The sequence below is a fragment of the Danio rerio genome, chromosome 8, assembly GCF_052040795.2.
Source record: "Danio rerio strain M-AB ecotype USA chromosome 8, GRCz13ab, whole genome shotgun sequence".
Lineage (NCBI taxonomy): Eukaryota > Metazoa > Chordata > Actinopteri > Cypriniformes > Danionidae > Danio > Danio rerio.
This window is the reverse complement of record NC_141028.1, coordinates 19,559,312-19,587,268: the sequence shown is the minus strand read 5'-3', so window position 1 is coordinate 19,587,268 and position 27,957 is coordinate 19,559,312. Positions and strand designations below refer to the sequence as shown.

At 36.8% G+C, this 27,957-nt stretch overlaps 1 protein-coding gene and 1 long non-coding RNA gene across 4 annotated transcripts in view; one reads left to right on the top strand and one right to left on the bottom strand.

The window, feature by feature from the left end:
• The window catches only part of LOC147842616 (uncharacterized), a 1,013,036-nt gene that overhangs the window by 850,472 nt on the left and 134,607 nt on the right, over window positions 1–27,957 (bottom strand). The window lies entirely within an intron of this gene.
• The window catches only part of prkcz (protein kinase C, zeta), a 223,504-nt gene that overhangs the window by 81,521 nt on the left and 114,026 nt on the right, over window positions 1–27,957 (top strand). Inside the window, exon 1 of one of the 3 annotated variants that reach the window (XM_087263403.1) lies at window positions 11,448–11,688. Within the exon in view, the coding sequence (XP_087119529.1) occupies window positions 11,652–11,688 (37 nt within the window). The 5' untranslated portion in view covers window positions 11,448–11,651. 3 annotated transcript variants of the gene reach the window in all.

Here is a 27,957-nt window from a genome sequence, read left to right as displayed (position 1 = left end):
AAAATGAGCCCCCGCTAAGTATTCAGCTCACAGACAGACAGACATTTAAAAACATAATTAAGGAATATTTATTTTAATTTTTTAGCTTTTTAGGACAATTTATGACTTCTTTAATATAATGAAAGGTCTCTGTCCATCTTAACACAATATATATATATATACATATTTCTGAACTTTCCTGTATTCTGCTCTTTTGTTCAGACTGAAGGTCTCGACATCTGAGGTGTTTTTTTGTCAGACCCCAACTAATATAATAACCTAAATGACCTCAGGCAGCTGTGTAAAATAACACACCATGGGTTTTCTTTCGCTCTGAGTGGTTGTTAAGCTAATTGGTTTGTTGTCTGAGGATGGATGTCTTCGAAAAAGCTTTTAAAGTGACCACCATCTCCTTCCCCCTCTTCAAACTGCTTCATTTGGAGGTTTGCCCATGATAAAAGCAGACTATTTCACTCATCTCGTTCGTGTTTACGTTTCTGTAGCTTGAAGTTCCTAGACACCATCTGCTCCTCTTCGGAAAACATATTGAAGACGTACTGTAATGTTTCCCTTAAATCTGCAGATAATCATATAAGACTAACAACTCAACAGCACAGCAAATTAACTCATTTGACATCTTCAGAGATTCATTATATGAAATGCTACAAAAAGTAAATGATCTGTAGTACCTAAAGGTGTCATGAACTGAAAATCAAAATTCACTAGATGTTTTGAGAGAGAGGTCGCTGCACTTTTAAAAACATGCTGTAAGTTTCAAAACTCAAACTTTTTTGTTTGTCTAAAAACAGCTTAAATTGACACCAATTTGCTAAAAGCAAATGTTGTTAAATGTGCTACTTAATTCCATAAGAGGGCTCTACTTTACCGATCTAGGCGCAAAGTTTAAAGCAAAAAGCATCAAGGGCATGTCCGAATCCACTTTTGCTTTTTTAAGGACGGAAAAATACGGTTTGCGCACTGGCGCATGGTCTAACAGGGTTGTGCTTATTCACTTAATGTGTTATGGCAGTGTTTTGAGCATAATGTGCATTAAACCAATCAGAGTCTCATCTGTCATTCCCTTTTAGTTGTGTCTCGCCATTGCGCATTTGCTAGTTACATGGCGGACTTTGTACGTGGAAAAACTGAGGGCTTCACTAGAGAGAAACAGGTAAACAGACCATATGCAGCACGAGGATAAAGAACGAGACTCTTCCATTTGGCCTCTTTACTTTCTCTTCACTTTACTTTTACTCTTTACTCCTTCACTTTCGTGGGTAAGGAAACGATATTGTACGTGCTCTGCTGAAGACATCCATTAGCCTACATATTTAATTTAGTTTGTTAAGCACAAAGATTTGTTTCAAAACTATTTCTAAATTCAGTTCTAATTGCCAGCAAATGAATAAACGAACAATAATAAGGAAGTGTGGTCAAAAAATTCAGTTATATTCAAAGACGTCTTATTCTTATGCCCCATGTGGTGATGCCAAAACCTGACAGGTGAACAAATCTAAACTGGTTTTTATTAAAACAAATATAAATATGCACATAATAAATAATACTGCTAATAATAATATTATACAAAAGCAAATTGTCATGAATAAACTGAAAAAGCCACCCTGAGATGAAGAAGGCATGCAGGCAGTGGTTTTAAATATAGCGTATTTAAAAATTAATAATTTTTGTAACATTTTAATCCTTACATTTTTTTTTTCATATGTAAAGATATTGATGTATCAATGTGTAAGCTTTGCACAAACTTAATGCTCTGCACTGGACTTTAGAGCAGCTTTTAGTTGGTCAATGGCATGGTCTATTTCAATTTCTCAAAATAGCAACGTGCCAAAAAATGCGCCTTTACACACCTCCTTTATAGACCAGCACACCCATGAATACACAGACTGGTGCAAATGGATTTGCTATTTAAACAACATGGTGCAAAATGTGAAAATTAGGGTTGCGCTGGTCTGAAAACAGCAACAAATCGGGCCATACACCTCTTGCACCTTGGGTGTATGATAGGGCTAAGAGTGTTTTTAAACACCGCCTCCACAGAAGAAGATCAACGCCCACTTGGCTTGAGTGCGCAAAAGACACAGTATGTAAATGGCCAATGTGACTTTCTACTTTGATTGAGAATGACTTTAATCACAACTTTTGGGCGTATAACACACCGACCAAGTAAGGGTGCAATGGGAACGCAAGCCTGATCAGGGTGACTCATACTGAACCGTATTTTAATGTACTGAACTGAACTGTACCATACTGCTCAGTGGAAATGAGGCAAGTGTGAGTAACTATTTTATATTATGTGTTTATTGTTTGCTTTGTCTGCAGTAACTTGTTGCTTCATATGTGATGAGTATTTTAGCATTTTAACCTAAATCAGAGTAGCGTTCATCTATGAAGGGTGTAGGCTGTCAGTCTTCATTACAAAACTGTTAGCCAATCACACTAGGGGGTGTATAATACCCCCTAAGTAAATGTTCATGAATCCTCAGTTAAAGAAAAGAAAAAAAAATAAAAAAAATGCTACTTTTTTCGTTCTTATATGTTGTCTTGCAGTATTTAATATTAAAACTGGTTTGAGAAGATGGTATGAGGGGCTTGTGTGTTTTTTTTTTTTTAAATTGCTATTGGATTTAGTTGCTAATCGTTGAATTTGCTCTTTAGTGTTTGGACTTTCAGTAATGATTTCAAACTACACTGAACTGAGCTAAACTGAACTGATCTTAAACACTAAGAACTGAACTACCCTGATCCAGTTATTACGACCATTTATGTAAAGCTGCTTTGACACAATCTACATTGTTAAAGTGCTAAACAAATAAAGCTGTATTGAATTGAAATGAATTAAAAGTGATTTTATTCAGCTTTATGTAGTGCACAAGCATATACATGTCCACAAAAATAACAGCCCTCGAGTAAAAGTCAGAAAAAGTGTGTTTGATGTGTTTTTTAATGTTGTCTCTGTTGTGCCAGTGTCCGGCTGTTCTTGTAAATGATGTCATCCTGTCAGTCAATGCGTGCTTGGCTTTTTGTTTCACGTTTTCATCAATGCCCACTCTGTCCAATTCGCTTTGTTTTTACCAGCATGAAACATTTGTCAAGCGTCACGATTGGATTACACAGACACATGTGTTTGATAAATACATCTGACAGGCTGCTCAGACTGATTCTGTAGCAGGATTCAGTGTGTGGTCGGTGAGAGAGAAAACATGGAGGACGGTGATATCATCTTTATCATCATCATCATCATCTTCTGGAGGGTTTCAAATGGTTGTCTGAAACATTTAAAGTATTGATTCTGCTTTTTCATTCACTCATTTCTTTTCTTTTTTGACTAGTCCCTTTATTAATCAGAGTTTCCCACAGCGGAATAAACCGCCGATTCTGCTTTCTATTTAGCTAGAATAAAAAAAAAGTAAATCATATATTTGGTAACACTTTATTTTGATGGTCCATCTAAGTATTAGTAGACTGTCTGCTTAATATCTGTTGATACTGCTCCTACAACAGACATTTAACTGACTATAGGAAACTTTGCAAGTACATGTCAACTCATACTAACCCTACCCCCAACCCCAACCTAACGGTCTATGTATAATCTAGTGAGAATTTGTTGGCATGTAGATGCAATGTAACTTAAATTCAACAAACAGACCATCAAAATAAAGTGTGACCATATTTCTAGCCTATAGTTGTGGTCATATGTTTCCACACAATCCAGATTGGAAATGAATGAAAACAAGTACTGTCCTGAAAAGCTCATGTAAATTGCTTGAGATGTACTATGAATGTTTTTTGTTATGTGGTAGTTGTTTGAGGGTAAGTTGTTTGCCCTGAGCAGTTAAACTGTCTGCTGTTGTTCAGAAAAAAGCTCCAGGTCCTGCAGCATCTGAATATTTGACCTGTTTGACCAGCTACTGTATGCTGCTGAGATCCATCTTATTATAATGAGCACAAATGATGGAATTGCAATACAAAAGATGAAACATCCAGTGATGCTCAAGAAGGAAATGCAGGTCTGGGGTGCAGGATGATGATGATGATGATGATGATGATGATTTTTAAAAACATTTTGTATAAAGATCTTATTAAAAAAACTAATAGAAATTAAATATACAAATATGTATTATTATATATATATATATATATATAATAAATATCTTTAGGATGCTGTTCCCAAGCCACAATTTTATCTCATTGTTTTATAAAAAAAGACTTTAATATAAAAATTGATTGCATTAAAATTGTCATGAAAATAAATAGAAAAATATGATATTAATATGATAATACAATATTTTTCAAAGTAAAATTAAATATATTATAAGTATTTTTTTTTCATAAATGTTGTAAGTATCTTTAGGGTTGGGTAAATTGTTTTAGAATATATTTAGATAAAGACTACGATGGAAAATGTGCAGTTTAGATAATCATAACACTTAAATTACATCTTTACATACATTGACAAATACTAATTATTATAATGTATTTAATTTTTTCTACCATATTCTTTTTAAGTGTAATGGCTTTTAACAATTTTAATTAATTGTATTTATGATTTTATTTAAATAAATGGACACACTTTATTTTGATGGTCCGTTTGTTGAATTTAAGTTACATTGCATCTACATTCCAACTAATTCTCATTAGATTATAAATAGAATGTTAGGGTTAGTGTAAGTTGACATGTTTTTGCAAAGTTTTTTATAGTCCGTTAAAAGTCTGTTGAAGGAGCAGTATCAACAGATAATAAGCAGACAGTCTACTAAAACTCTAATGGACCATCAAAATAAAGTGTAACCTAAAAAAATAAATTAAAATGTCTTCATAATTAATTTTTGAAATAAAAAAATATATATTTAGTATTCATTTATTTACATGGCACTTAATTGAATCTCTACTCACCATTACAGAAATTGTTCAAATGAATGCATAAGTTATGGGCTAATTTGTGATTTAGTATTTAATAATGCATTATACACATATTTGAGCTCTATTTGTTTCCTGGATTTGTTTTAAATGACATTTTATAAACTGTTTGAATAACTCTCGTGCTTGTTTGCTTTAATCACAGGATGCTGTTTGAGCACATCCGCTCAGTGACTGATCCACACACATGCAATTTTATTTCAGTGACGCACTACTGGGCCATAATGGAAAACCATTAGAGCTGTACAAACTTTTATCTGCTGACTGTATATATACCAGTCACAGGACCTTCAACTAACCTCTGCATTTACATGAAATCACACAGTCTCTCTTAATAGATAAACGAAAGAGGCTGAATCCATGCTGTCAGGCGTAGAAACACAACTGAATTTAAGGGATAGTTCACCCAAAAATAAAGATTTTGCCACTGTTTACTCGCCCTTCTCTTTCCAATCTGTTGAGTTTGATCTGCTGAGTTTCTTCTGTTGAACACTAACAAACTGTAAACTGGTACATCCACGGAATTCCACTTTAGCCAATTATATTTCAGCACACTGGGTTGCTTTGGAAAACAGCATCTTTCATACATGCTGCCATGAAAGCTCTCAAAGTGTGCGTCCGTGACCCAAAGGCGACCTCCAAATGGACAGTAACAGACTCCAAATTGAGATGCAGATTCAGAGTTCCACATGAGAGGGTTATTAATTGGCAAATGATATAAATATTATAAATGAAAACATTAGGTGAGCAGATTACGTTGTAGCCCCGCGTACTAACAGCCATTTAGAAGCACACAATAGTGCACTTGCTGCCAAAGAAATGGTAAGATTTACAATCAAATTAATACATAATAAACCTTTTAAACTTCATTAAATGTAGATGCTGAATCACTAATATGTGTTGACTTGCACAGTTTGAATTTCAATTTCAAACGGTTTATTTTCAAAATCTGAGGAGGACTATCGCCTGCTGCTTTCAGTAGTATGACGATAAATGTCATGTGAAATGGCAAACTCATATTATTAGCATTTAACATTGAATAATGCACATGAAGTGTACCTGAGGTGATCATTGTCAGTTTTCTGTTGTTCAGCTGCAGGAAATAGAAGCCTTTTCTAAAATATAAACTGCAGGTGTTGGTTAGGACAAAAACTCCTTTTAACATGAAAAATATTCCTTTTATCGCGTGCAATCGCTTTTATTTACACTATTTCAATCAGCCTTTTGGCTTGATAGTTTGGCACGCTGTTTATTTTTAATCTGGTAACCTGCTGATTAATCTGGCAACCTGCGCTTGTGTGTGTTTTGATCCAGGGGTGCAATACCTAGTTCAACCACTGGGTGTCAAACTTACATACTGCATATTTAAACTATTGATGGGCAGTGTTTCCATTTTTAATTGCAGGATTTTTCTGCGATTAATTGCATTTATATATGCGTTTTACTTATTTACTTTTTATATTATATATTTTTTTTATTTTGTGGGAAAGGTGTTGGTTTTTGCATAATGTTTTGTGTCTTATTTATATATTATTAGTATTTGTTTTGTCACTAATGTACTCTTGATTGCCAAAAAAAAATCTAAAATAAAGACAAATAAAGATAAAGATTAAATAGACAAATAAACATAAAGATTGACTGAAAATTGAGCAATGAATTCAAAAGAGAGTGATGCCACCCAACCCAAGCCAGTACTGTTTAACATCCTAACCCTCATGTGACCCACTGTTTGTATGTGTTTGTGTGATGTCTGTGTATTCAGAGCCAGTGAGCGATAAATAATCAATGCATTTATGTGACAACAATACGCTGATCTTGCTCATCGCTAATTTAAATACACATTTAAAATAAAACTTGTAACAAGTGTGCCAAAATGTTTACAGTTACTAATGTTTGTAAATTAACCTGGTGAAATATGGTGATAACTACTACTTCTTTTATTTTTAATTTTTATTGCCTCAATGTTGTGTATTTGTGTATCAAGTATACAGTATGTTACAATGTTGTTAATCTGGCCAATCATTTTGCTGTCAGATGGCAACTAAAATGCATTTCTCCACAGCACAGGACATAATGTGCTCTCTCTCTCTCTCATTGCTGAAATTCCTGGCATCATTTTATAAATCTGCGTCAAGTCCTGCCATTTCTATTTGTCATATTAAACATCTGATTCATACTGAAGGTCACATCGTTCTTTAATAGATACTGTGGCATGCAATAATTGCTTCATTGAGCTGACGGTAAAAGGACTGAAAGTGGATGAAGGAATGTGGTGCGGTGAAGCTGTACGAGCTGAAGCACCGGTGGAGGTGAAAGTCCTCAGATAAGATGAGTTTCCAGAGCAGGGCTGGACTCTGATAACATCCTGAGGAAAGAGAGAGAAAGAGAGAGATTCTCATTGCTTTGGTATTTGGGAAATGCTTTCACAACCTTCAAAGTATTGCAACATCAGCCAGTCGAGGAGAGAAATCAAGGTCTTTGCTGGGGAATTAAGAGAGAACAGGAGAAAAGGAGAGATAGAGAAGTCAAATATTCAGGATTTATGGTTCCAAAGGTATAATGAGTCAAGAATATATGATGAACTCTGATCTCTCTCATGTATGCATGTGTGAGTGTGTGTACATTCAGTAATTATACAAAGTACTATGCATGAATGTGATGAAGTAAGAACATATTGTCCACACGTTTTGTGCCATTGCAGTAGTTTTTTATTTTTTATTTAAATAAACAAGTAAATAAATAACCTTGAAATTTGTTCCATACACCAAAATAGAACAAAATCAAAATTGGGGCTAATAAGATTTGATGTTTTAAGAAGCAACCACTTATCAAATCTGCATCTATTAAATTAAATTAAATTAAATTAAATTAAATTAAATTAAATTAAATTAAATTAAATTAAATTAAATTAAATTAAATTAAATTTCTAAAAATCATTTTAGTTTAATTTAATTTAAGATAATTTTTCAGTGAATTAATGTTATAGTTTAAATAAAATAATGTTTTCTGTTTTATTTTGTTTTAAAATGTAATTTATTCTTGTGAAACCAAAGCATAGTATCATTACCCATGTATATAATGTCACATTATGCTTCAGAAATTGTTTTAATTTTTGGATTTGTAGGCATATGACATACAATATTGACCTTTATTTTTAATGCGGAAGTGCGCTCATTTTTGCAATTGTTTTAGAACTTCTGATTCATTTGCCTATGGAAGAAATAACAAACTACTTACTCTACTGTATTCATGATTATACTGACAAAGCAGAATAATATAATAAGAAAATATAAGTTTGCAACATCAAGCACCAGAGCGAGCTGTCTAAAAATGAATGGAAGTGAATGAGACTGAAAGTGTCGAGCAAAAAGATTCAAACGGCTGCACTCGCTCGTACGCGAAGAATAAGGTCAACACAGAAATACAGTGTTTGATTTGTGCTGTATTTTTAGTATTTTACTAAACATTCTGTAACATTGTGAAATATTTGTTGTCAGTGTACATCATTCACAATATTGGTCTTAAGACATCAACCAATTACTAAAATTATGATGACCCTTATACTAATGGGCTAATTTGTGCAATTGTTAGCCTGTTATATACATTCTCTTTACTTGCTACAGTGCATACATTAGTGCTGAATGATATGGACACAGCTAACTTCAAATGACTAATAATAATAGTAATAAAAACTGTTCTTAATCCTTACCTATATAACTTGTATTTTCCTAGCAAAATCAGAAGCTTTGTGTTTGTAGCATGATGTGAGTACTGTCTCTTTATGATTAGTCGCTTGATCCTTTTCTCATTGGATGAAAACATCTGCTAAATGACTGAATGTAAAGTTAATTTAGCATCTGACCTTATTGCATATGTATTTGTTAGAGTTTCTCTTTCAAATCCAAAATATCTGGGCAGAGAGTATTATTTCAGTTAGTCAGTTTATTGCTTTTTGTGCCATTATCTAATTCCCCAAAATAACTTAATAATAGCTTTATCCACTTTGTGTCTCTGTTGTTATTACATTCACCTAATTATAATCAACTCTGCTTGTTTGCACTGATTTATGCACTGCATTGGTCATTAAGAGAATGAACTGCTGCCTCTTTGTTCCTTAATTCACACATTGTTCATAAATTCACCCACAGACAAGTATTTTTGGATTACACTACACTAAAGCCAAACTTAATAAGCTGTATCCTTTTATTTCTACTTTGTGTGATAACTGCAAAGGTGTTGTCAGGACCTATGGTCATATATTCTGGTCATGTCCAGAAATATTAGAATTTTGGACATGCTTTATTTTGATGGTCTGTTTGTTGAATTTAATTTACATTGCATCTACATGCCAGCTAATTCTCATTAGATTATACGTAGACTGTCAGGTTGGGGTTAGGATTAGGGTTAGTGTAAGTTGACAAGTACTTGCAAATATTCTTATAGTCAGTTAAATGTCAATTTCAGCAGATAATCTACTAATATTAAAATGGACCATCAAAATAAAGTGTTACCAAAGAATCTTCAAACTTTATTCTCAGGCTTTTGAAATGGACGTTAACATTGATGAGGAATAACGTTATTTGGATGTTCAGTCCAGGCTTTAACTTGGCCTAAACATCATGGTGCTGGCCAAGAGAGTAATTCTGATGGAGTGGAAATCCATGACACCTCCATGTTTTTAAATCAACCCAAGCTCATTCTGAAAACGTAGTCCCGTGGACGTTTCTGGAGACAGCGGAATACGTCCCGGGAGGTACGTACGGCTGCATTTATTTTTTTCAAGCGAACGCTGCGGGGCGGTGTGACGCTGTTCCCTTTCGCGCTTGCCGGCTGACCGCTTACCTCCTTGTGGAGGGCCTTCCCGCTGCAACCCGTTTGTCCACTCAGCTCACCGTGTAACGTCGGCAGGCTCGAGATGCAGAGAGGAGGAGTTGACCACGGCGATCGGTTTCGAGTCCGGGGAAGAGCAGTTCCAGCAATCAGGTAAGGCAAAAACAGAATCCCAAAAATTAAATGAACGAGTTTCATAACAGGGTGAGAACGCGGTGAAATCCGAAAACGCGGTAGAAAAAAAAAAATCAGGGCTTTTCTTTTTTTGAACGGCTTTTGTAAACTGTTGCTCGGGTTTAGGGAAGCGAGCGGGCGGGCGGGTCAATCGGTAAAATTGGTTGGGTTCAGGGAAAGAGGAGGGCGGTCAGCCGATTGGCCGTCGTGCAGTCAATCATCAGGTCAGTTGGACAGCGGCCTCTGGCGGGTTGACGCGAGAACAGCGCGGGAACGAACCGCACTCGCGAGAGATTTTCAAGATGAGAAAAATCACACAACAGCGGCCTCTCGCGGATTCGCAAAAACAAAAACTGCAGCCGTACGTACCCGCCGGGACGTATTCCGCGTACTCCAGAAACGTCCGCGGGACTACGTTTCCACAATGAGCCTGGGTTGTTTCAAATGGTTAACTCAAATAGTTTCTGCCCTCAAGCTGGAGGAAACTTTTCTCTAGATTCAGCAAAGAGAAGATGTATGATAAAATATGGGGCCCCTTTCTTAGATGTACAGTGCATCTGAAAAGTATTCATAGCGCTTCACTTTTTCCACATTTTTTTATTTTACAGTCTTGTTATAAAATGAATTAAATTCATTTATTTCCTCAAAATTCCACACAAATACCCCATGATGACAGTGCGAAAAAAAAAAAAATCTTGCAAATTTATTAAAATATAAAAAACCTGAAAAATCACATGTACACAGATATTCACAGCTTTTGCTGTGAAGCTCTAAATTAAGCTCAGGCACATTCTGTTTCCACTGATCATTCTTGAGATGTTTCAGCAGTTTAATTGGAGTTCGCCTGTGATACAGATGCACTGTATATTTTGACAATGTCTCTTTAATTATTTTTTTCTGTAATATTTTTTCTCTTCTTCCTTTATACATGTCAATCTATTTTGTTTCTTATTCCACTAGTCTTGCTAAGATCTTTTGATAGTGCTGCGTAATTCTTGTATTGTTTGCTAGTGTTTTGGTGCATGTTCTTGTTGGTATCAGCTAATAAAGCAGAAATAATTTTGTTAACATACTGTATATAGATGAAGTACATTATTGGGTGTTCTGTTTTCATAAATAGCTCTATAAATGAAGTAAACTAAAATAAAATAAAATCACTCCTAGAACTTTGCGCTGCTAGTCACATTTATTGTACTAAGATGTAAATCCAACCCCTTCCCAGAATCTCACAAAAAGAGGAAGCATTCATCTCTGCTATATGCCACTCTCTGAATCCTAAAACGTCACCTTCTTACTGCACAAAATGTAATAATAGCATCAAGTCCCTAGAGTCACAGAACCAGGCCAGTGCAGTCAGAAAAGTCAGTTTTGCCCTCTTGTGGCAAGTTCATGTTATAACAAGTGTCTACAAGTGAGGGCAACAACCTGCAGGGGTCCTCCTGAAACAAGAAGAGAGAAGAGAATTGGCACAACCCAAAAAAAAAAAAAAAACATCCGATAAAGTCAAACTGAGCATGCTCGGAGCCACTGTGTTTTTTTTTTTTTTAGAAGTGTGTGTGTGTGTGTGTGTAGGCAGAGGGAGACAGAGGGGTGTATGATGCTTCAATACTGAGAGGGAATGGGAAAGAGTCAGTGGGGACCAGGAGACACGGGCTGAGCTCCAGTGAAATGGCAGCAAGGATGGAAAAGGAACACTGAAGTGGGTCCAGGCACCACCAGCCCATATAGGGATGCTGCTAACACTGCTGTTCTATCTGCGAGTGAAAGGTACCGTTGTACTGAGATAGATGAGATGAAACGGAGGAAGAAACAGGGCAGATTGGCTGTTTTATGTGATGGATAATGGATGGATTGTAAAAAACAACAACATTGTTTGGGTAACTTCTTGCCAGGAACACAAAGGGAGATGTTTAGCACAATGTTCAAGCTGCTCCTTTTACTCTAATTAACGTGAATGGTTACTTGTTATCCATGTTTTTCATACTGACATTCAAGTAAATTTCAGATGATGTGAGGTTCATTTGGTTGAACTGTGCTTTGAAAGTGTCAGTAGTGATTTTGTGTTTATTTTGGCTTTGTATTTCAGTCTCTCTTGCCCTCTGAGACCTCTATCTGTGTCTCTCGCATCCTTTATTTAACTGTCCTCTTTGCTGAGAGAGTTTTTTATTTAGCTCACGGTCCACTACTGGTGACATAACAGCTCGAAATCAGCAACACGGTTTCTAAATGACTGCATTATCATGTCTTTGTACTGTCAGGTCTTTGATCTTTTACTTAGGTTTGGCAAGATCTATTTAAAGCATCAGTTATTTTGCTCTTCTTCACTCTTTGAGGGCTTTTTAGTTGAGTATACCTCTTTTTGTATCACTAAAGTCTATCATCTGAAAGCCGTATTGACATGTGGTGACTTGTATCGTAATATGTTTACCCTTTTGTACCATGTGAGAGAGAGAGAGTTCCTTTGCATTAAAATGTCTATTTATGGATTTGTTTTTCTATTTTTAGCGTATAGCTCAATAGTAGTTCCTCAGGGCTCTGTGCGCTGTCCAGTTTTGTTTCAAATTGAAATGATGATGACAGATTCACTGCATCGTGCTTAACTAAGATGGCTAAGGGTGGTGTATTGCGGTTGTTAAAGGGTCAGTAATTAGTCAAAATAATTAATAAAGGATCAGGGGGGCCAAGTCAGAGAACTCACTCTGGTCCCCCGGGCTCTGCGCTGTTTGGGGAAATTCCAAATTGAACCAAAACAAACCATAACATTTGGCTTAAGATTGGCAAGCAAAATCTCAGACGTTGCAACCTGCAGAACCTGGGAACTTAAAAAAAAAGAATAATAAAAATTAATAAAAACTAGAAGGAGTTTGCATGTTCTCTCTGCGTTCGCGTGGGTTTCCTCCAGGTGCTCCGGTTTTCCCCAATGTCCAAAGACATGCTGTAAAGTTAAATTGGGTAGGCAAATTTTTCTGTAGGGTATGTGTGTGTGTGTGTGTGTGAATGAGTGTGTGTGGATGGATGTTTCCCAGAGATTGGGGCTGGAAGGGCATCCGCTGCGTAAAAACGTGCTGGATAAGTTGGTGGTTTATTTCGAAGTGGTGACCCTGGATTAATAAAGGGACTAAGCTGAAAAGAAAATGAATGAATGAATGAATGAATGAATAAAAACTAGAAGCCATTCCAGTTTGCTTGGTGGTCAGTTTTGCTGCATGGTTGCTAAAGTGCTTGTGGTTGATGTTTAGTCTGTTATGATCCAGCAGATAGTTTGAGACTCAACCGTAAAAGCCTGCTTTATCACCCAGCTGGCAAAAGTCTTAATGTCTAGAAAGTTTTAGCACACCACTTCTCGACAACTGATTTGATTTAGATTTGAAGTAGCATTTATGTTTGTAGCACAAATGGTACAGGAAAAGTCAAGCACTAAAAGCAGACATCCTTAAATAGTGCACTGCAGTCCAGTACCAGATGCTGGCTTTGTTAAAACCAGCCTATGAGACAGAATGACAGCAGCTGCACCTTTTTTCAGTTAAAATTGTGCGAGTTGAATAAACCACAATTGCGAAGTAGTTTATAGTAATGATCTTCTGGTGCTGCATCTTCTAATATATTTATCTAGACCCAAATCAAATATAGACATGTTTTTAAAGTCTAGATATGCACTGAAATGTATGTCTTCTAAATGAAAACATGCACATGGAATAGACACCTCTCTACTATATTTGTTATGCTTGTTATGACAGTCTATGAGTATTTTAGGGATGCATAATATAAACTAATGTAGCCATTTTCTTAGTGTCTGTATTACATCTTACAGGAAATGTCTCACAGGCACATTACAGATGCTCTAAATTATACATCTTCTATGAAAGCATACACTTGAAATAGAAATATCTCTGATATATGTGTGGTGTTTTTGTTTTTGGATGGGGAGGAGGGGGGGGGGGGGGCAGACACTACTTCTTTGGCTTTTTGGGCTCTACTGTATATCTATATTATTTATGGTTATGACCGTTTATGATATTTTTGGGGACCATAGAGAAATGTAGACATTTTCGTAATGTCTAATTTACATCTTACAGGAAATGACTCACAGACACATTGCAGTTGCTCTGAAATATACATCTAGATAAACCATGCATATCAAGTAGACATCTTTGTGAGATATGTGTGCTATTTGTGTAGGAAAATTCTCAGACAGCTCTGATTTACATTTTGGAGTTTTGTATACTCTATGTTGATGCTTACTTTGACTGTTTAGCATTTGTTGGTGTGGGGACCAAAATACAGAGACGTTTTCTGAATGTCTATTTTACATCTTGCACATTGGCTTAGACTCATTGCAGATCAGCAAATAAACGAAAATGGGTGTCTACATGCACTAAAAGATATCTTCATGATGTATCTGCTATTTCTATGGGAAAAAATCTAATTAAATTTAGAAACAAATCTGTATATAGAAACTTTTAAAACTTTTAGTTCTAAATGAGAAGCTGTGACATTGCATGCAACCAGTGTGTCAAGATCACCAGCGATTTAGCCTTTGCAGAACCCTGGAGAACTACACATCTGCCACCACATGAACTACAACTACCATAATGCTTTGCGCCAACCAACACCCGCTAAGGCTGAAAATAATCTGAACACTCACACACACAGCTGAAACTCATGATCAGTGATTACCTGGACTATAAGAACACCACTCATTTTCACTCACAAGGCTGAGTCTGGTTTTGCAGTAACCTTATGAAGTGTTTCTTTGTCTAGTCTTTTTGTGTTTAGATTCTTGCCTGGTTTTTCTGTTTTTATTGACACTTTACTTCCTGTACTGCCCATGGGCCTGTTATTGACTACGATTCTGGATTTCCAGTATTCTTCTGTTAGTGGTGGGCAATGCGAGGCTTCATGAAACACTGAAACAATCAAAGCAAATGTGTCAGCTTCAAAACGTTTTGAAACCCGTCTTCACAGTTACACCTAGTGGTCATTTTTATGTATTGCTCTGGAACAGCTTCAGCAAAGAAACGGTTAAGCAAATTGAGGAATTAAACCCCACGTTGTAGAGTTGAGGTTTCAAGTGATTTGCGGTGAGAGTTCCTGGCTAGCATGCAAAGGTGATGGGTTCAAATCCAGGGTGATGCAGCTATAGATGTTCGTTTTTAAATGCTCTGTTCTTGTAACTTGTTTGGTTTTAACATTGGTCTGACATCTGAATGAACACTTAGTAAATAAATATGTCTTGTTTTGGTCATAAAAAAGTAACATTATTAAAATACATCAAGTCATAATTTCAGACAAAGTCAGGATTTGAACGTGTGCCATTTGCAGCACAGTAACTTTGTGCACATGCACAGTCCATTAGGCTACATGAGATAGAGGTTTTTTCCAACCTTGTCAGTCAAACGCAGATGCTTTAAATCGCTTTATTTATGTGACCTGGGTGTTTCGAATCATCTTAGTCATGTGACCTGGGTTTTTCGAATCATCTTAGTCACATGACTTGGGTGTTTTGGATCATGCTTTGGTGCAGTGTTTTAAAACACTTGCACTTCAGGATCTCGACACTGTGTCAAAACATCTGTTTCACGTCAACCATCCCTAGCTTCTATTTGCCCCTATTTTGACCTTTGCCTGTCGGACTACTCTTATTAGTAAACTGCACTTGGATCCTCAACTCCATTGTCACCCGACTTACTCTTACACAGTGGATATGTTGGTAAATACATAGATATTTTAGGATGGGCAATTGTGCCAGATTTGTTTTGTTCATTTTTTCTAACCGTACTGTATATTTAACATTTCAAAGACTGTATCTCATGTGTACGCACAGCAGCGGAGTCTCATGGGACTGTTGTTTATGCTTTTTTGTTTGCTGCACCCTTAATTACTTAAAACTCCCTTACACTGTGAAGCTCACTAGTTATGTAATACTTGACTTGTACTAATGTAGTGCACGCACACACAACACGCACACAGACACATGCATGTATGGCCTCAGGCATGCTACTGCTCTCAGGGTCATCAAAACAGTGACAACACAAGAGACTCTTTTTTGGGGGGGACAGTGACTTCATAAAGCTTTGAAGCTTTGAATGAGCTGTTATCAAAGTTTTAAAAAACATCCCGAGGAGCCAAAAGCTCATTATTGATGAAGAATACATGCTCAGTTTATACGTAAGGGAATATACGATTTTAAAAAAGACTAAAAATGAGGCGCTTAAAAAAAAAAATCAAAGAGTTGCCCGTAAGCCCTGCCATTTCATCCCGGATAACTCTGATGAGCTTGAAGCTACGGGTGCCACTCTGATGTCAAATTTTGTAGGCTTTTCTATTGGCACAACATTTGTGGACTTACAAAAAGTGGCTCCTAAAAAATGTTCAGTGAAATATAAGCCGTTCGGGTATGAAGTCTGTAGCTTGGATATGTATAACTTGGGGCTGTTATGAGGCACAGGCACAAGACAAGAGATTTCATAACGTCATAATGCCTCATAAAAGTTCAAAGAAGTTTAAGGGAAAGAATAGGATGGAAGATGAAATTTCAGAGAATGACAGGGGTAACGGATGGAAGGTGATATGAGGTATAGAACTATAAGATCATTGTTGTACTCTGGTGTGTGTGTGTGCTTGCTTGAGGCTTCGTAGACACATTTTGACCCTAAATAGCTCAGAAACTGTGATTCATTTCGGCGGTGGAGTTTATTTCTACTGTATGATTCAGTAGACGTGTCAGCCAGCCTGAAACTAAATGACCCATGAAATTGCTTCAGAGGCACAGCTTTCTTTCCTACATGGACATTTCCTGTTGAAACAGGAAGTTTGGGAGGGATATGTTAGTTATTTGCTTCTTGGTGTTGCTTATCAACGGAATGTCCAGAGCAGGGGTGTCCAAACTCTGTTCTGGAGGGATGGTGTCATGCAGGTTTGAGCTCCAACTTGCCTCAACACACCTGCAAGGATGTTTCCAGAAATCCTAGTAAGAGCTTGATTGGCTAGCCCAGATGTGTCTGATTAGGGGTTGGAACTAAACTTTGCAGGACACCGGCCATCCAGGACGGTGCTTGGGCACCCCTGGTCCAGAGAGTTTGATTAGAAGGACATTTGCGAACACGTTTGAGTGCAGGTCGAGTCATCGATATTTGTATTTTGTTTTCTCTGAAAGATAGATAGATGGTTAGAAGATTCATTCATTCATTTTCCTTCTGCTTAGTCTCTATTTTAGAGGTCACTACAGCAGAATGAACCGCCAACTATTCCAGGATATGTTCTGCACAGCAGAATCCATTTCAGCCACAACCCAGTATTGGGAAACACCACACAGAAATGCCAACTGGCTCATCCGTGACTCGGGAAAGTTTTGTTTTGTGTTTACCTTATGATTAAAGTTGTTGTGTGTCTGTTGGTTCCACATTATGAATGAGCAAGTTTGAGCTACATGTACATTAAGGTAGCATTCAGAAAAAAAAAAAAAAAACACCAGAGAAGAAACACGACACAGAGGAACATAAAACCCCCCTGCCAGTTAGTGTTTTGGAAGTGTTATTGCAAAGCAACACAAACAGCAGGCAGAATGCCTGACTATGCACAAGGCAGGCACCATGGGTCACACTGATCACTCGACACAGAAGTATAAACCAGTTTGTCCTACTCTGTCCTTCCACTTGCTCATGTCGGCTCTCCTTTTTTTGCAGAGGATTTGCCTTTTAACATCCGAAGCCGACTTCACAGCAAGCACTATCTCTGTTCTTTTTAGTGGACATGAACGTTTTTTTCCACGTGAAGCTATTTTAATGTTTAAATGCAGACTCTTGGTCATGCAAAAATATCCCCAAACTGTTTTTTCTATACAAAATTCACATGTAGAATTAATGTCACGTTATTATCTAATTTTTTTAATTTCTTTTACTTGGACGGATGTTCCTCACACGCACTCATTTATGAAGTGAGTTTCACACAGTTGAGTGGGCTTGACAAACCACCTGTAGAAACACTCTTCTCTCTATATATATTTAAAAAAACACTCGCCTCTCCTTACCCCAGCACTTAATTCTCTGATCACTAACAGTTCCTTTGTATAAATAGTACTTCTAGAGTGTATTGCCTCTTCTTGTTTTAATTGCTGAAAGCCTCCTCAATTGTAAGTCACTTTGGACAAAGGCATCTGCTAAATGACTAAATGTAAATGTACTGTACTCTTCTAGTCTCTACTTCAATTACACAGTTACAATGTTTGACAGTCAAAACAGACATTGTCTGGAAACAGCCAATGAAGATTTTAGACCGGCATTATATGGATCTGCTTTAAAGTAAGAATGGAATTACTAACAACTCTTTCAACTCTGTCAACGCTTTAGCACTTCAATATTTGAAAGTTTGCAGACCTTTTAACATTCACAAACAGCTTTTTTTGCACATTGTATGAAAGGTAATAAATTAAAAAGTATAATTAGGGCACTTTAACACTTAGCTTTTAGACCTCTTTGGTGTCTTTCTTTCTGCATTTGTTCAAATGCCTCGCTTTCTCACAAAGTTCAATGCACAGTATTATGTTTATTCAAATACATTGTGTAGGTGCCAGTTGTCACAATGTTCTTTAAGGATTGACTCACTGATTGTCTAGTGTGTGTGTGTGTGTGTGTGTGTGTGTGTGTGTGTGTGTGTGTGTGTTCTAGGCAAATCCCACACACTCCGTATGAAATGTACAGATACACTCCCATCCCACGCGAGAGCAGATCAGAGGGGTTACATCACAGCCAAATGTGGCAGCAGTCAAGAAGGAAGTATATGAGCGAAAATGTGTTGTGATCTGATTGCTGCGACACTGTTGGAGACTTCAAAACAGCATTAAAACAATATGATCGCATACACACAGCTCTCCACAGGAGTCCGAGGCGTCTATGTGTGTGTGCGTGTGTGTTCGGGGTGAATAGGAGTCTTGTGCCCTAACTCCCAAAGTAATCAAATTTGGTCTAATCTTTTGGATTACGACACGGCTGATAAATTAACTTCCTTTTAAATTAAGTACAAACTTCAAAGCTGCCTATTCACAGTGCCGTTATTTGCCTTCCAGCGCTTTATGAAGCTCCTCCCTGTCGATTAACACATTACGCTAATGTCTGCTGCTGAAATTAGCATGTCCTCTCAGTGGGCCTCCGCTAACATGCTCATTGTCATTTTATTGTCTTCATTATAAGCTAAAGCGTTGTTTTTGAAATGTACATCACATACCTCACTTTTGCAATTTTGATTTGTTCTGAATCCTATTAAATCCCAGTACTAATTTGTTTTCTTTTGTATATTCAAAAACCACTAGAACAATGTTATGTATTTTATATAGAATTTTTAAAATCCTAATCAATAAGCAATTTTAACTTTAGTGACATGAACCGTGTCCTGTCACCATGCTAATGCTAACTCTGCTTCAAACTGCCATAATAATATATTTTGAATACTTTAGTTCAGTGTTTCTCAACCACGTTCCTGGTGGACTACCGGCTCTGCACATTTTCCATGGCTGTTTCTCAATTCCAAAAATTGCAGAGGATAGACTTGCGTTCCTGTGAAGACTGGTCTTGCCAGGTCATCTCGGAAAAACAAACTTGGGAGAAGAGAAGAGAACACGTGAGAAGCGTGAGAAGAGAACACGCCCTGTGAGAAATTAGATGCTCCGTTCTTCCCGATGGTCACATAACCTTCACGCGTTTTTAACAGGAAAGTATTTAAACATTACATAATTCATACAACGATTTGTTGTTTTCCCCCTTTTCACAATATATACAGTGCATAAAAAACGTACAAATATACATTGCATAATATAAATAAAACTCAAGCGAGTTTTGCACTCAAGTCTGCATCAGTGCGTCCTCGATATCAAGAACACATCCAGGAATTTTCACGCGTCCTCCGTTCTCGCGTGAGTTTTGGAACTGACCTTTGGCAGTTGATAATGACGTTACACGAGAACACGAGGGCGCAAGATCACTGAAGAACGCATATTGAGAAACAGCCATTGTCTCCTTAACCAATCACACCTGATTCAGATCATCAGCTCATTTGCAGAGATGGAAAGACCTGTAATAGCTGTAACAGACAAAAGAGACACTGAAGAAACACTGGTTTAGCTCAGCCATGAGCATAATTTCTGCATATATTCAGAGTACTGTTGGATGTATTAAAAATGACTACTCCCATGATTCGACACTCAGGCAATATCCACATGTACATGGGTATTTTTATAAACGTTTTCCCCACTTTCGTTTTTTTTTGTTTTCATACCTTGATGCATGTTATTGGCATTGCAAACCAACAGGGGGCGATAATGACACTTTTATTCTGTGTTCACACAAAATGGGGAATTATGTATATTTCATGAGTAATTTGCATTCAAGTCAATGCAAACTTGAGAACAGAAGTGGATTACCCTCTCGCTGTTAAACAATGCAGAATGTGATGTTTTTTGCGAATGTGCAGAATTTACCTCATTCGGTTAGAGTTTTAGATTCCCTGCCCGAGTCCACACTAAGCTCTAATTCATGTCTTCTACATCTGGTGTGAACTTAGTTGTGTTTGGCAATCACAACGGAGAAAACAGCGCACACGCTGATATCACATGCAAAAACTGGTTTTGGGAAATCTTCACCCTGGCCGGAGTTTTCAGAAAGTTTCGGTTTCAATCACCTGACACTGCGTTTTCATCTGAACAAACTGCCAAACTGAAAATATCTGTGTTCTTGTGGACAGGGCCTCAGTCATGACAACATCACACTATGCTTTTGTTTGTTGTGAACAAACACCCTCTAGTGGCGAAAATTACACATTGTGCCCTTGATTATTAGGTACAGTAGCAACCCAGTCTCGTTTGGCTGCACTGTTTGTATGTGAAATTGCATAGCAGTTACAGCAAGTTGACAAAGCAGTCTGATTGGAGCTACACAACAGTGTGTGTTTGTCTTTCAAAAGCAAGGAAAATCCTGTTTTCCATGTTGTGACCCATTTAGATTGTTGTACTTGAAGGCAGAAAATGTCATGCAAAGGTCATCTCGGGTCCCAATCTTCTGCTTAGGAAGTTGTAATTAGTGGGTGTAACTGTTGCCACATTTAGTTAATAACTGACTCTGCATTGTTTGTAGAAAATAGTAATAAACACAAATATATTTAATGAGGTTTGTCAAGTGGGATGTGAAATATAAATCAACTGAAATTATGATTGATGAAAAGTTGCAGTTCATTTATAATTTACTTTGTTATAAAGATGTTTAACTATTTAGCCTTTTGAAGAAAGAGTGAGTCTGAAGTGTCAAAGAAACAGAAGAGTCAGTGTTTTCAGTGTTCATGTTCAGGTTTCTGTGTCCGAATATAAGTGGCCCTTGTACAGAGAGCATTGAAACATTGTTCTCCAGCTGCGCTCCAGCGGTGTCCTTCAGTCCCAACCGTTCATCCAGCTCAAATCCCACCGCTTGCTTTGATCCTCCACACCCTCAGCTCTGCGAAGGAAAGCCCCCTTTATCATTTTCCTGCCAGCACAAGCAACAATGTGTGGAAGTAGTGAGTCAAACCCATTTGAACTGGTCCTGCCACTGCTCCTATACACGCTCTCCAGACAAAGAGCCTCACAGAGGACATACATTTCGAAGCCGGGAGCTTTTCTGAGGGCATGGCAGCATTTTCCGTGTCTATTCAGGACTCTCACGGTGTAGCTTTGCCTGTGGTGCCGCTGTATTCGCTGGTGGTGTTTCCTCTGACTGGAGGTGGAGGTGGAGGAGGAAGAATGTGGGCTGAAGCAAAGCTGGTTTGCTCTCCGAATGTCGCAGAAGGAATCAGCGCTTGTTTTAGCGGGGGTGAGGGACATCAATGCAAATGATTTCAGATTAGCGTCTTTTTTTTTTTGGACGTTTACTGTTGCTCTGATTCAGAACTCTGTGATCTGCCTTTCAGCCTAATTGAAATGAAAGCTCAGATTGGATTAGTCTGTAATGTTTGGGAAAGCTCTGTATAGGCTCTAGATGATGCAAGATGATGCTGAACTACATAAAAATGAAAATCTGCAGTTGTTTTTGTTCTTTTTGTGAAGTAAAATGTTTAAATATTTGAAATGAGATAAACTGGTTGGATTTTTGATAACATCAGAATATAATCCTGTTTTGCAGATTCATTTTAAGCCTTAAAGTTATTTTTATATTGTGCAAATATCTTACTTAAGCATGTGAAATTGCAACGTTCAGTACAATTGTTTTTTATTCGACCCCAATATTGCTTCAGTTTTGAGATCAGAAAAGTTTAAGCCACTAAACTTTTGCCGTGTTTCCAGTTCAATGGTCTATACTAGTTAATGATAGACTCAAATGAGACGTTTGGTAGTTTGAAACAGTTTATCATTATTTATTGGGTTGTTCATTTGTCAGATTTATTTCTATTACAGATTTATTTCTACATAGAATAATGTTTGAAAGTACTGTGTTAAACTGTGCCATAAAACTTTCAACAGTGAAAATGGATGAAGCAGAGATCAGTCAACATAAATAAATGAAAAAAAAAAACTCAAAGTAATTAACATAATTTTTACTGTGTGTTTGTAAACCAAAGGTGTCACAATGGCGCAGTGGGAAGCACAATTACAGCAACAAGATCTCTGGTTCGAACCTCGGCTGGGTCAGTTGGCATTTCTGTGTAGGGTTTGCATGTTCTCCCCGTGTTCACGTGGGTTTCCTCCGGGTGCTCCGGTTTCCCCCACAAATCCAATAACATGTGGTATAGGTGAATTGGATAAGCTAAATTGTCCATTGTGTATGTGTGTGAATTAGTGTGTATGGTTATCGCTACGTAAAACATGTGCTGGATAAGTTGGCGGTTCATTCCGCTGAGGTGACCCCATATTAACCTGAAAAGGAAATGAATGAATGAATGTAAACCAAAGGTGTTAGAGAGTATTTGATTGTTTATGATGTTATGAGAAACTTTAGTGTGAGGTGACCTGAATAAAACAGTAGGTCCATTTGGGTGAAAGTGACAAACTACAAGCTTTACATGTTTATATCAGTTTTATATCTTCTAAATGCGAGTTTTGTTACTGTTTTAGGGCACACTAGCTTATAGATATTCTAAAAACAAATAATACTGATACTAATATCTAAAAACAACATTATTTTAATATCATGGGACCTTTAAAAAAACAGTTGTTTATTTATATTTATGTATCTGTAATCCTGCAGGTGAGCTGCGAGCTAAAATAAACTCTCAATATGAAACGTATTATTTTATTATTATGTTATATTAAAATGATCAAAGTAATGCCCTTTTTCCTATTCTCTAATTAATTACTTCAAACTTGGCACAAAACAGCCTCATGATCGCTTCTGCAACTGGTAAACATCAGTCTGTTCATTCACAAACTATGCGTCAAGTGAAAGTCTCTCTTTGTGTACTATTGCGTGAACGATTTATTATATCCGCATAATTGTCCAAGTATTTCAAAAGGAGGCATGGTAGAGAGCAATTTATCGGTTATGATGTGATGAGAAACTTTAGCATGAGGTGACATGAATAAAATATTTGGACAGAAGTGACAAAGCATTTCATGTTTATTTCAGTTTTATATCTTCTAAATGCGAGTTTTGTCACTGTTTTGGGGCACACTAGCTTATAGATATCCTAAAAACAAATAATACTGATACTAATATCTAAAAAACATTATTTTAATCTCATGGGACCTTAAAGTGGTTGTTTATTTATATTACTAGTGTAAATAATTGCTGTAAAAACTACATTACACTTGTATCTGCTAAATATGGCTCTTCATTACCTAATATCAATCAATCACCATTGAGCTGACAGAGTTAAATCTGTTCTCTTCATAATCATAATCAGAAATTAGGAATACTGAGCCCCTGTCATCTGTCTTCTGACACAAAATGGATAAAGCAGAGATCAATCAACATAAATAAATGCAAAAACCTATAAATCATGAAGTAATTACCATATTTTTTATGGTGTATATGTAAACCAAATTCAATTCAAGTGATCTTTTATTCCTTAGCGCTTTTACAATGTAGATTATGTCAAAGCAGCTCAACATAGAAGATTATAATAAATTGATACAGTATCAGTTCAGTTTTCAGAGTTTAAGTCGGGTTCGTTCAGTTCAGTGTGGTTTCATTTTCACAGCACACTGAAGAGCAAATCCATCGATGCACTGCTCCACAAGTCCCGAACCATGCAAGCCAGTGGCGACAGCGGCGAGGAACAAACTTCAGGTGGCACGATGTGTACTGGGTTGCGGCTGGAAGGGCATTCGCTGCGTAAAACATATGCTGGAATAGTTGGTGGTTCATTCCGCTGTGGAGACCACTGATAAATAAAGGGACTAAGCCGAAGGATAACGATTAAATGAATGTAAACCAAAATGAGGAAGTTAGGCTATATTATAAACAGCATTTGTCCGAATAATGTCTGGGTTTGGTGCCCAGACTGATTTTGGATTCAGAATGTATCAGCTGTAGAAGAGAAAGCAATCAACTAGATTTAGATAATATATTTAGCTGCAAATGAAATTGAATCCCGTCTTCTTTTCATGCTGTTGTATGTATACGGACGTGAGATGGGTTTATGATGTGCAGATGAAGTTTGATTATTCCCTAACTCATGTTTTTATGGTCAGTAGCAGATATTCAATGCAATCCAGTGTAGACTTTCTGGCTCCAAAGCCATTGTTCAATTTAAGGTCAGAGATTTGGATCACTGCCATGAATACCTGCTGTCTCGCTGGAGCTGCATCAATTCTTTTTAACTTAGCCCTCCATTAATGCCGCATTTGTCTCGTATTTCATCATGTGAAACATTCACAAGTGTGCTGGAAGGTTGTTGTTGTTGTTGATGTTAGGGGACTGTTACTGTTAATTTACTTAAACTCAGTAGGTGATGTAGTACATAAAAAAATTAAAGCTTAAATTGTAGTCTTTGGTAATTTATAAAATACAAGTCATTGGCAACCAGCACTTACAGAGTGCAAACAAATATAAAGGCATTATAAAATGATCCCCCGTGGCTTCTAATGATACTTTGAGGTTTAATGAAGCAAAGTTCTGTTTGTATTAGAAACTGAACATTATTTAAAACATTATTACTTTTCAAGCGATTGTTCGTTTTGGCTGTAATCTGATTGGCTGAGGGGTATTTTGAGCCGTGAAGTATTCTACACACCCTCACAATTTGTATCACTCAGAAACATCCCTCACTCTAGTTTCATAACAGAGTACTGAAAGCAATATATTTGGCAAAACACTTCTCCTATTGTGTTACTTAATAAATTTGTATGGTTTTTTAGGCTAGAAAAAGTTGTTTAGACCAGTGGTCCCCAATCTTTTTATCACCACGGTTTGGTCAACACTTGACAATTTTTCTGTGGCCTGGGTGCAGGTGGTGTACTGTATGTAGATTGCTAGGCGACCATCAACCATTTTTTCAGAAGGTGACAAGCTAACAAAACATTGCTGCAACTCTAATGCAAGTTTTATTTATGAAGATTATTAAAAAACACTGCAGTGTTTGTCTGAGATAATTAGTCTACTGAAATGTATATATTCCACACAAAATATAAAGCTGATCAGTCAGTTCTTGTCAAGTGACTCATGGGGTGCTCATGGCACTCTAAAGATGATTTCAACTGGGAGCGCCTGAAAGGAACGAGCAATATGTGTGCAAAAGCCATGTGCCTCTGTTGGAAATAGCGAACTTGCGCACAGAAAAGACACAATATGCTGTCATTTGCAATTTTGAGTTGTAGATCTTCTTGAACAGTCATGCTAGATTCATCTCATTTGTTGACAAAAGGGTTGTAGATCCACTCTTTTATAGTTCATGGATCCTTTACTGAGCCCTTTTCCCTTCACGAAGAAACTTTCCTAAGACCTCCATTTACTTAATTTTGCTAGCTTGTGGGTTACATTTTGGAGCTCAAGTGACTGAGATGTAACGAGAGAATGTGGTTATTATTCAAAATAAAAGATTTTTCTAAATAAAAGATTGTTTAGACTCAGATAATAAATAAAATGGAAATAATTAATGATTGCTTGTGTAGCCCTGTACCAGTTGATCCACAGACTGGTAGCGGTCCGCTGACTGATGGTTCTTGGCGTTGATGACTTATTCATAACTATAAAGTTGTATAAATGACTTTCGACTATTTTGCAGATGTTATTTCCATTGTGTTAGCAGCCTTACCCTGGACACATATTCTTAAATCTAGCAGAGGCTGTAATGTATGTCTGTTTTGTGTTTAAACAGAGTATTATTTATTTTGGGTGAGTCTAATGGCAATATTCAATCTAAATTGTCTATTATTTGTTCAAGGGCAAATAGATTTGACTAAGGGGAAAGTTTTATAATGTTGATCATTTAATTGCTAAATAAAAGCATTGCTGTTATTATGTTTTGACTGATTTGTTTAGCATCTCTGCATTGTTATTTTTTTTAAATTTTGTTTAGTAAAGTGTATTTCATATTAATAGTAGTATTTAATAAAAGTCTGTGTTTGTAGTGGTGGCTGACGGTTAGTTTGTTACATTTTTCTATTATTAGATGACAACAATAGAAAAAAACGTAACGATTGTTGTATTGAAAGGGACTGCATTGTTTTCCTCAGCAAATCAATGCTTTATTAAGATTGACAGGAAGATTGAGTACAGAGATGAAGGTCAGTCTCTTAGCTGACTTCTTTCTCTCTCATATGGTAGACTGTCGCAACACAATATCAATCTATAGTTGAAATGTAGTGTTTGTTTTGCCTTTAGATTTTATAGACTTTATATTAGTGAATACCTGAATGAGTAATACAGACACAATTCAGTTGATTATTGTTTTTGATTTTCACTATTTGCAGTTATACATCTGAATAAACAAATGGATCACATCCTCTATTGTTTCATTACTATGGCCCCGTTTACACTAGTGCGCTTTAGTTTTAAAACGGCGTTTTAGAATGAAAACGATCCGCGTCCACACTCGCGTTTTACCCAGCGTTTCTGAACTGCTCTCCATCCACACCAAAACGCTGAAAACGCACATCACGTGACCACACAGACACTCTCGGGCAATCGCTGCAGCCCATCTACCCAGATGAGAGCTCTGCTAGTCGGACTTCTCATCAAGCATCTCCCGCTGGATCTAATCTCACTATATTTATTAAACGGGCTATTTCATTCATCTTGTTGTCTTTATCTAACGACATATTCCCTGACGTTGGTCATTGGAATCTATTACTTGTTCTCAGGTAACGTGTTTTGGCTGAGCGCAAAGATAAGTTAATGATTAATGTAAGCACGTACATTCTGTATATTGACTGATCGCTTGCCTTTATTACCTATAATGTATAAACTTATTGTATGTTATACTTTTGTAATGGCCATTATCGATTATTAAAACTGATATTCAGCAAAAGAGAGGGGCTGTTTCGTATTTTCACTGAAATTGAAAGGAGACAGTTGTTATCGGCTCCGTTTTGTTATAAATATCCACACAGTGAAGATGATGCTCATATATGCAGCACGACGCCTCAACATTTCTGCTGTGTTAAGTTGCTAATATTAAAATGAAAATAGGCAGTTCCTTAAATCATGTTTACATTTTATTGTTGAGAAAGTGAAACAACGTAGCCAGGGTGATGTGAATGAAGTTATAAAGTACACTGTTTTCTTTGAAGATTTACCCGTACACTGTAAAAAATTTCCAGGTTTTCACAACAAGTTACTGTAATTTTTCACAGTAAATTACATTAGTATCCCTTCACAGTATTTAACTGAAAAATTCACAGTAATATGTTGTATTCATAATTTTATTGTGAAATTACGACAGGTAGCATGATTACAGCAAATTACTGTGAAAAGGGCTATATCTTTTGCACGTTAGTTATAGAAATTCAAACCTTTTTTAAAGTCAACGTAGAAATTAATACAAATGAACTTTTAACAGATAATAACAGAATGTTATAGCCCCCAAAACGATTTGGTTACCAATATCTTTTTGATTGTACTGCACCTTTATTTAATTTTA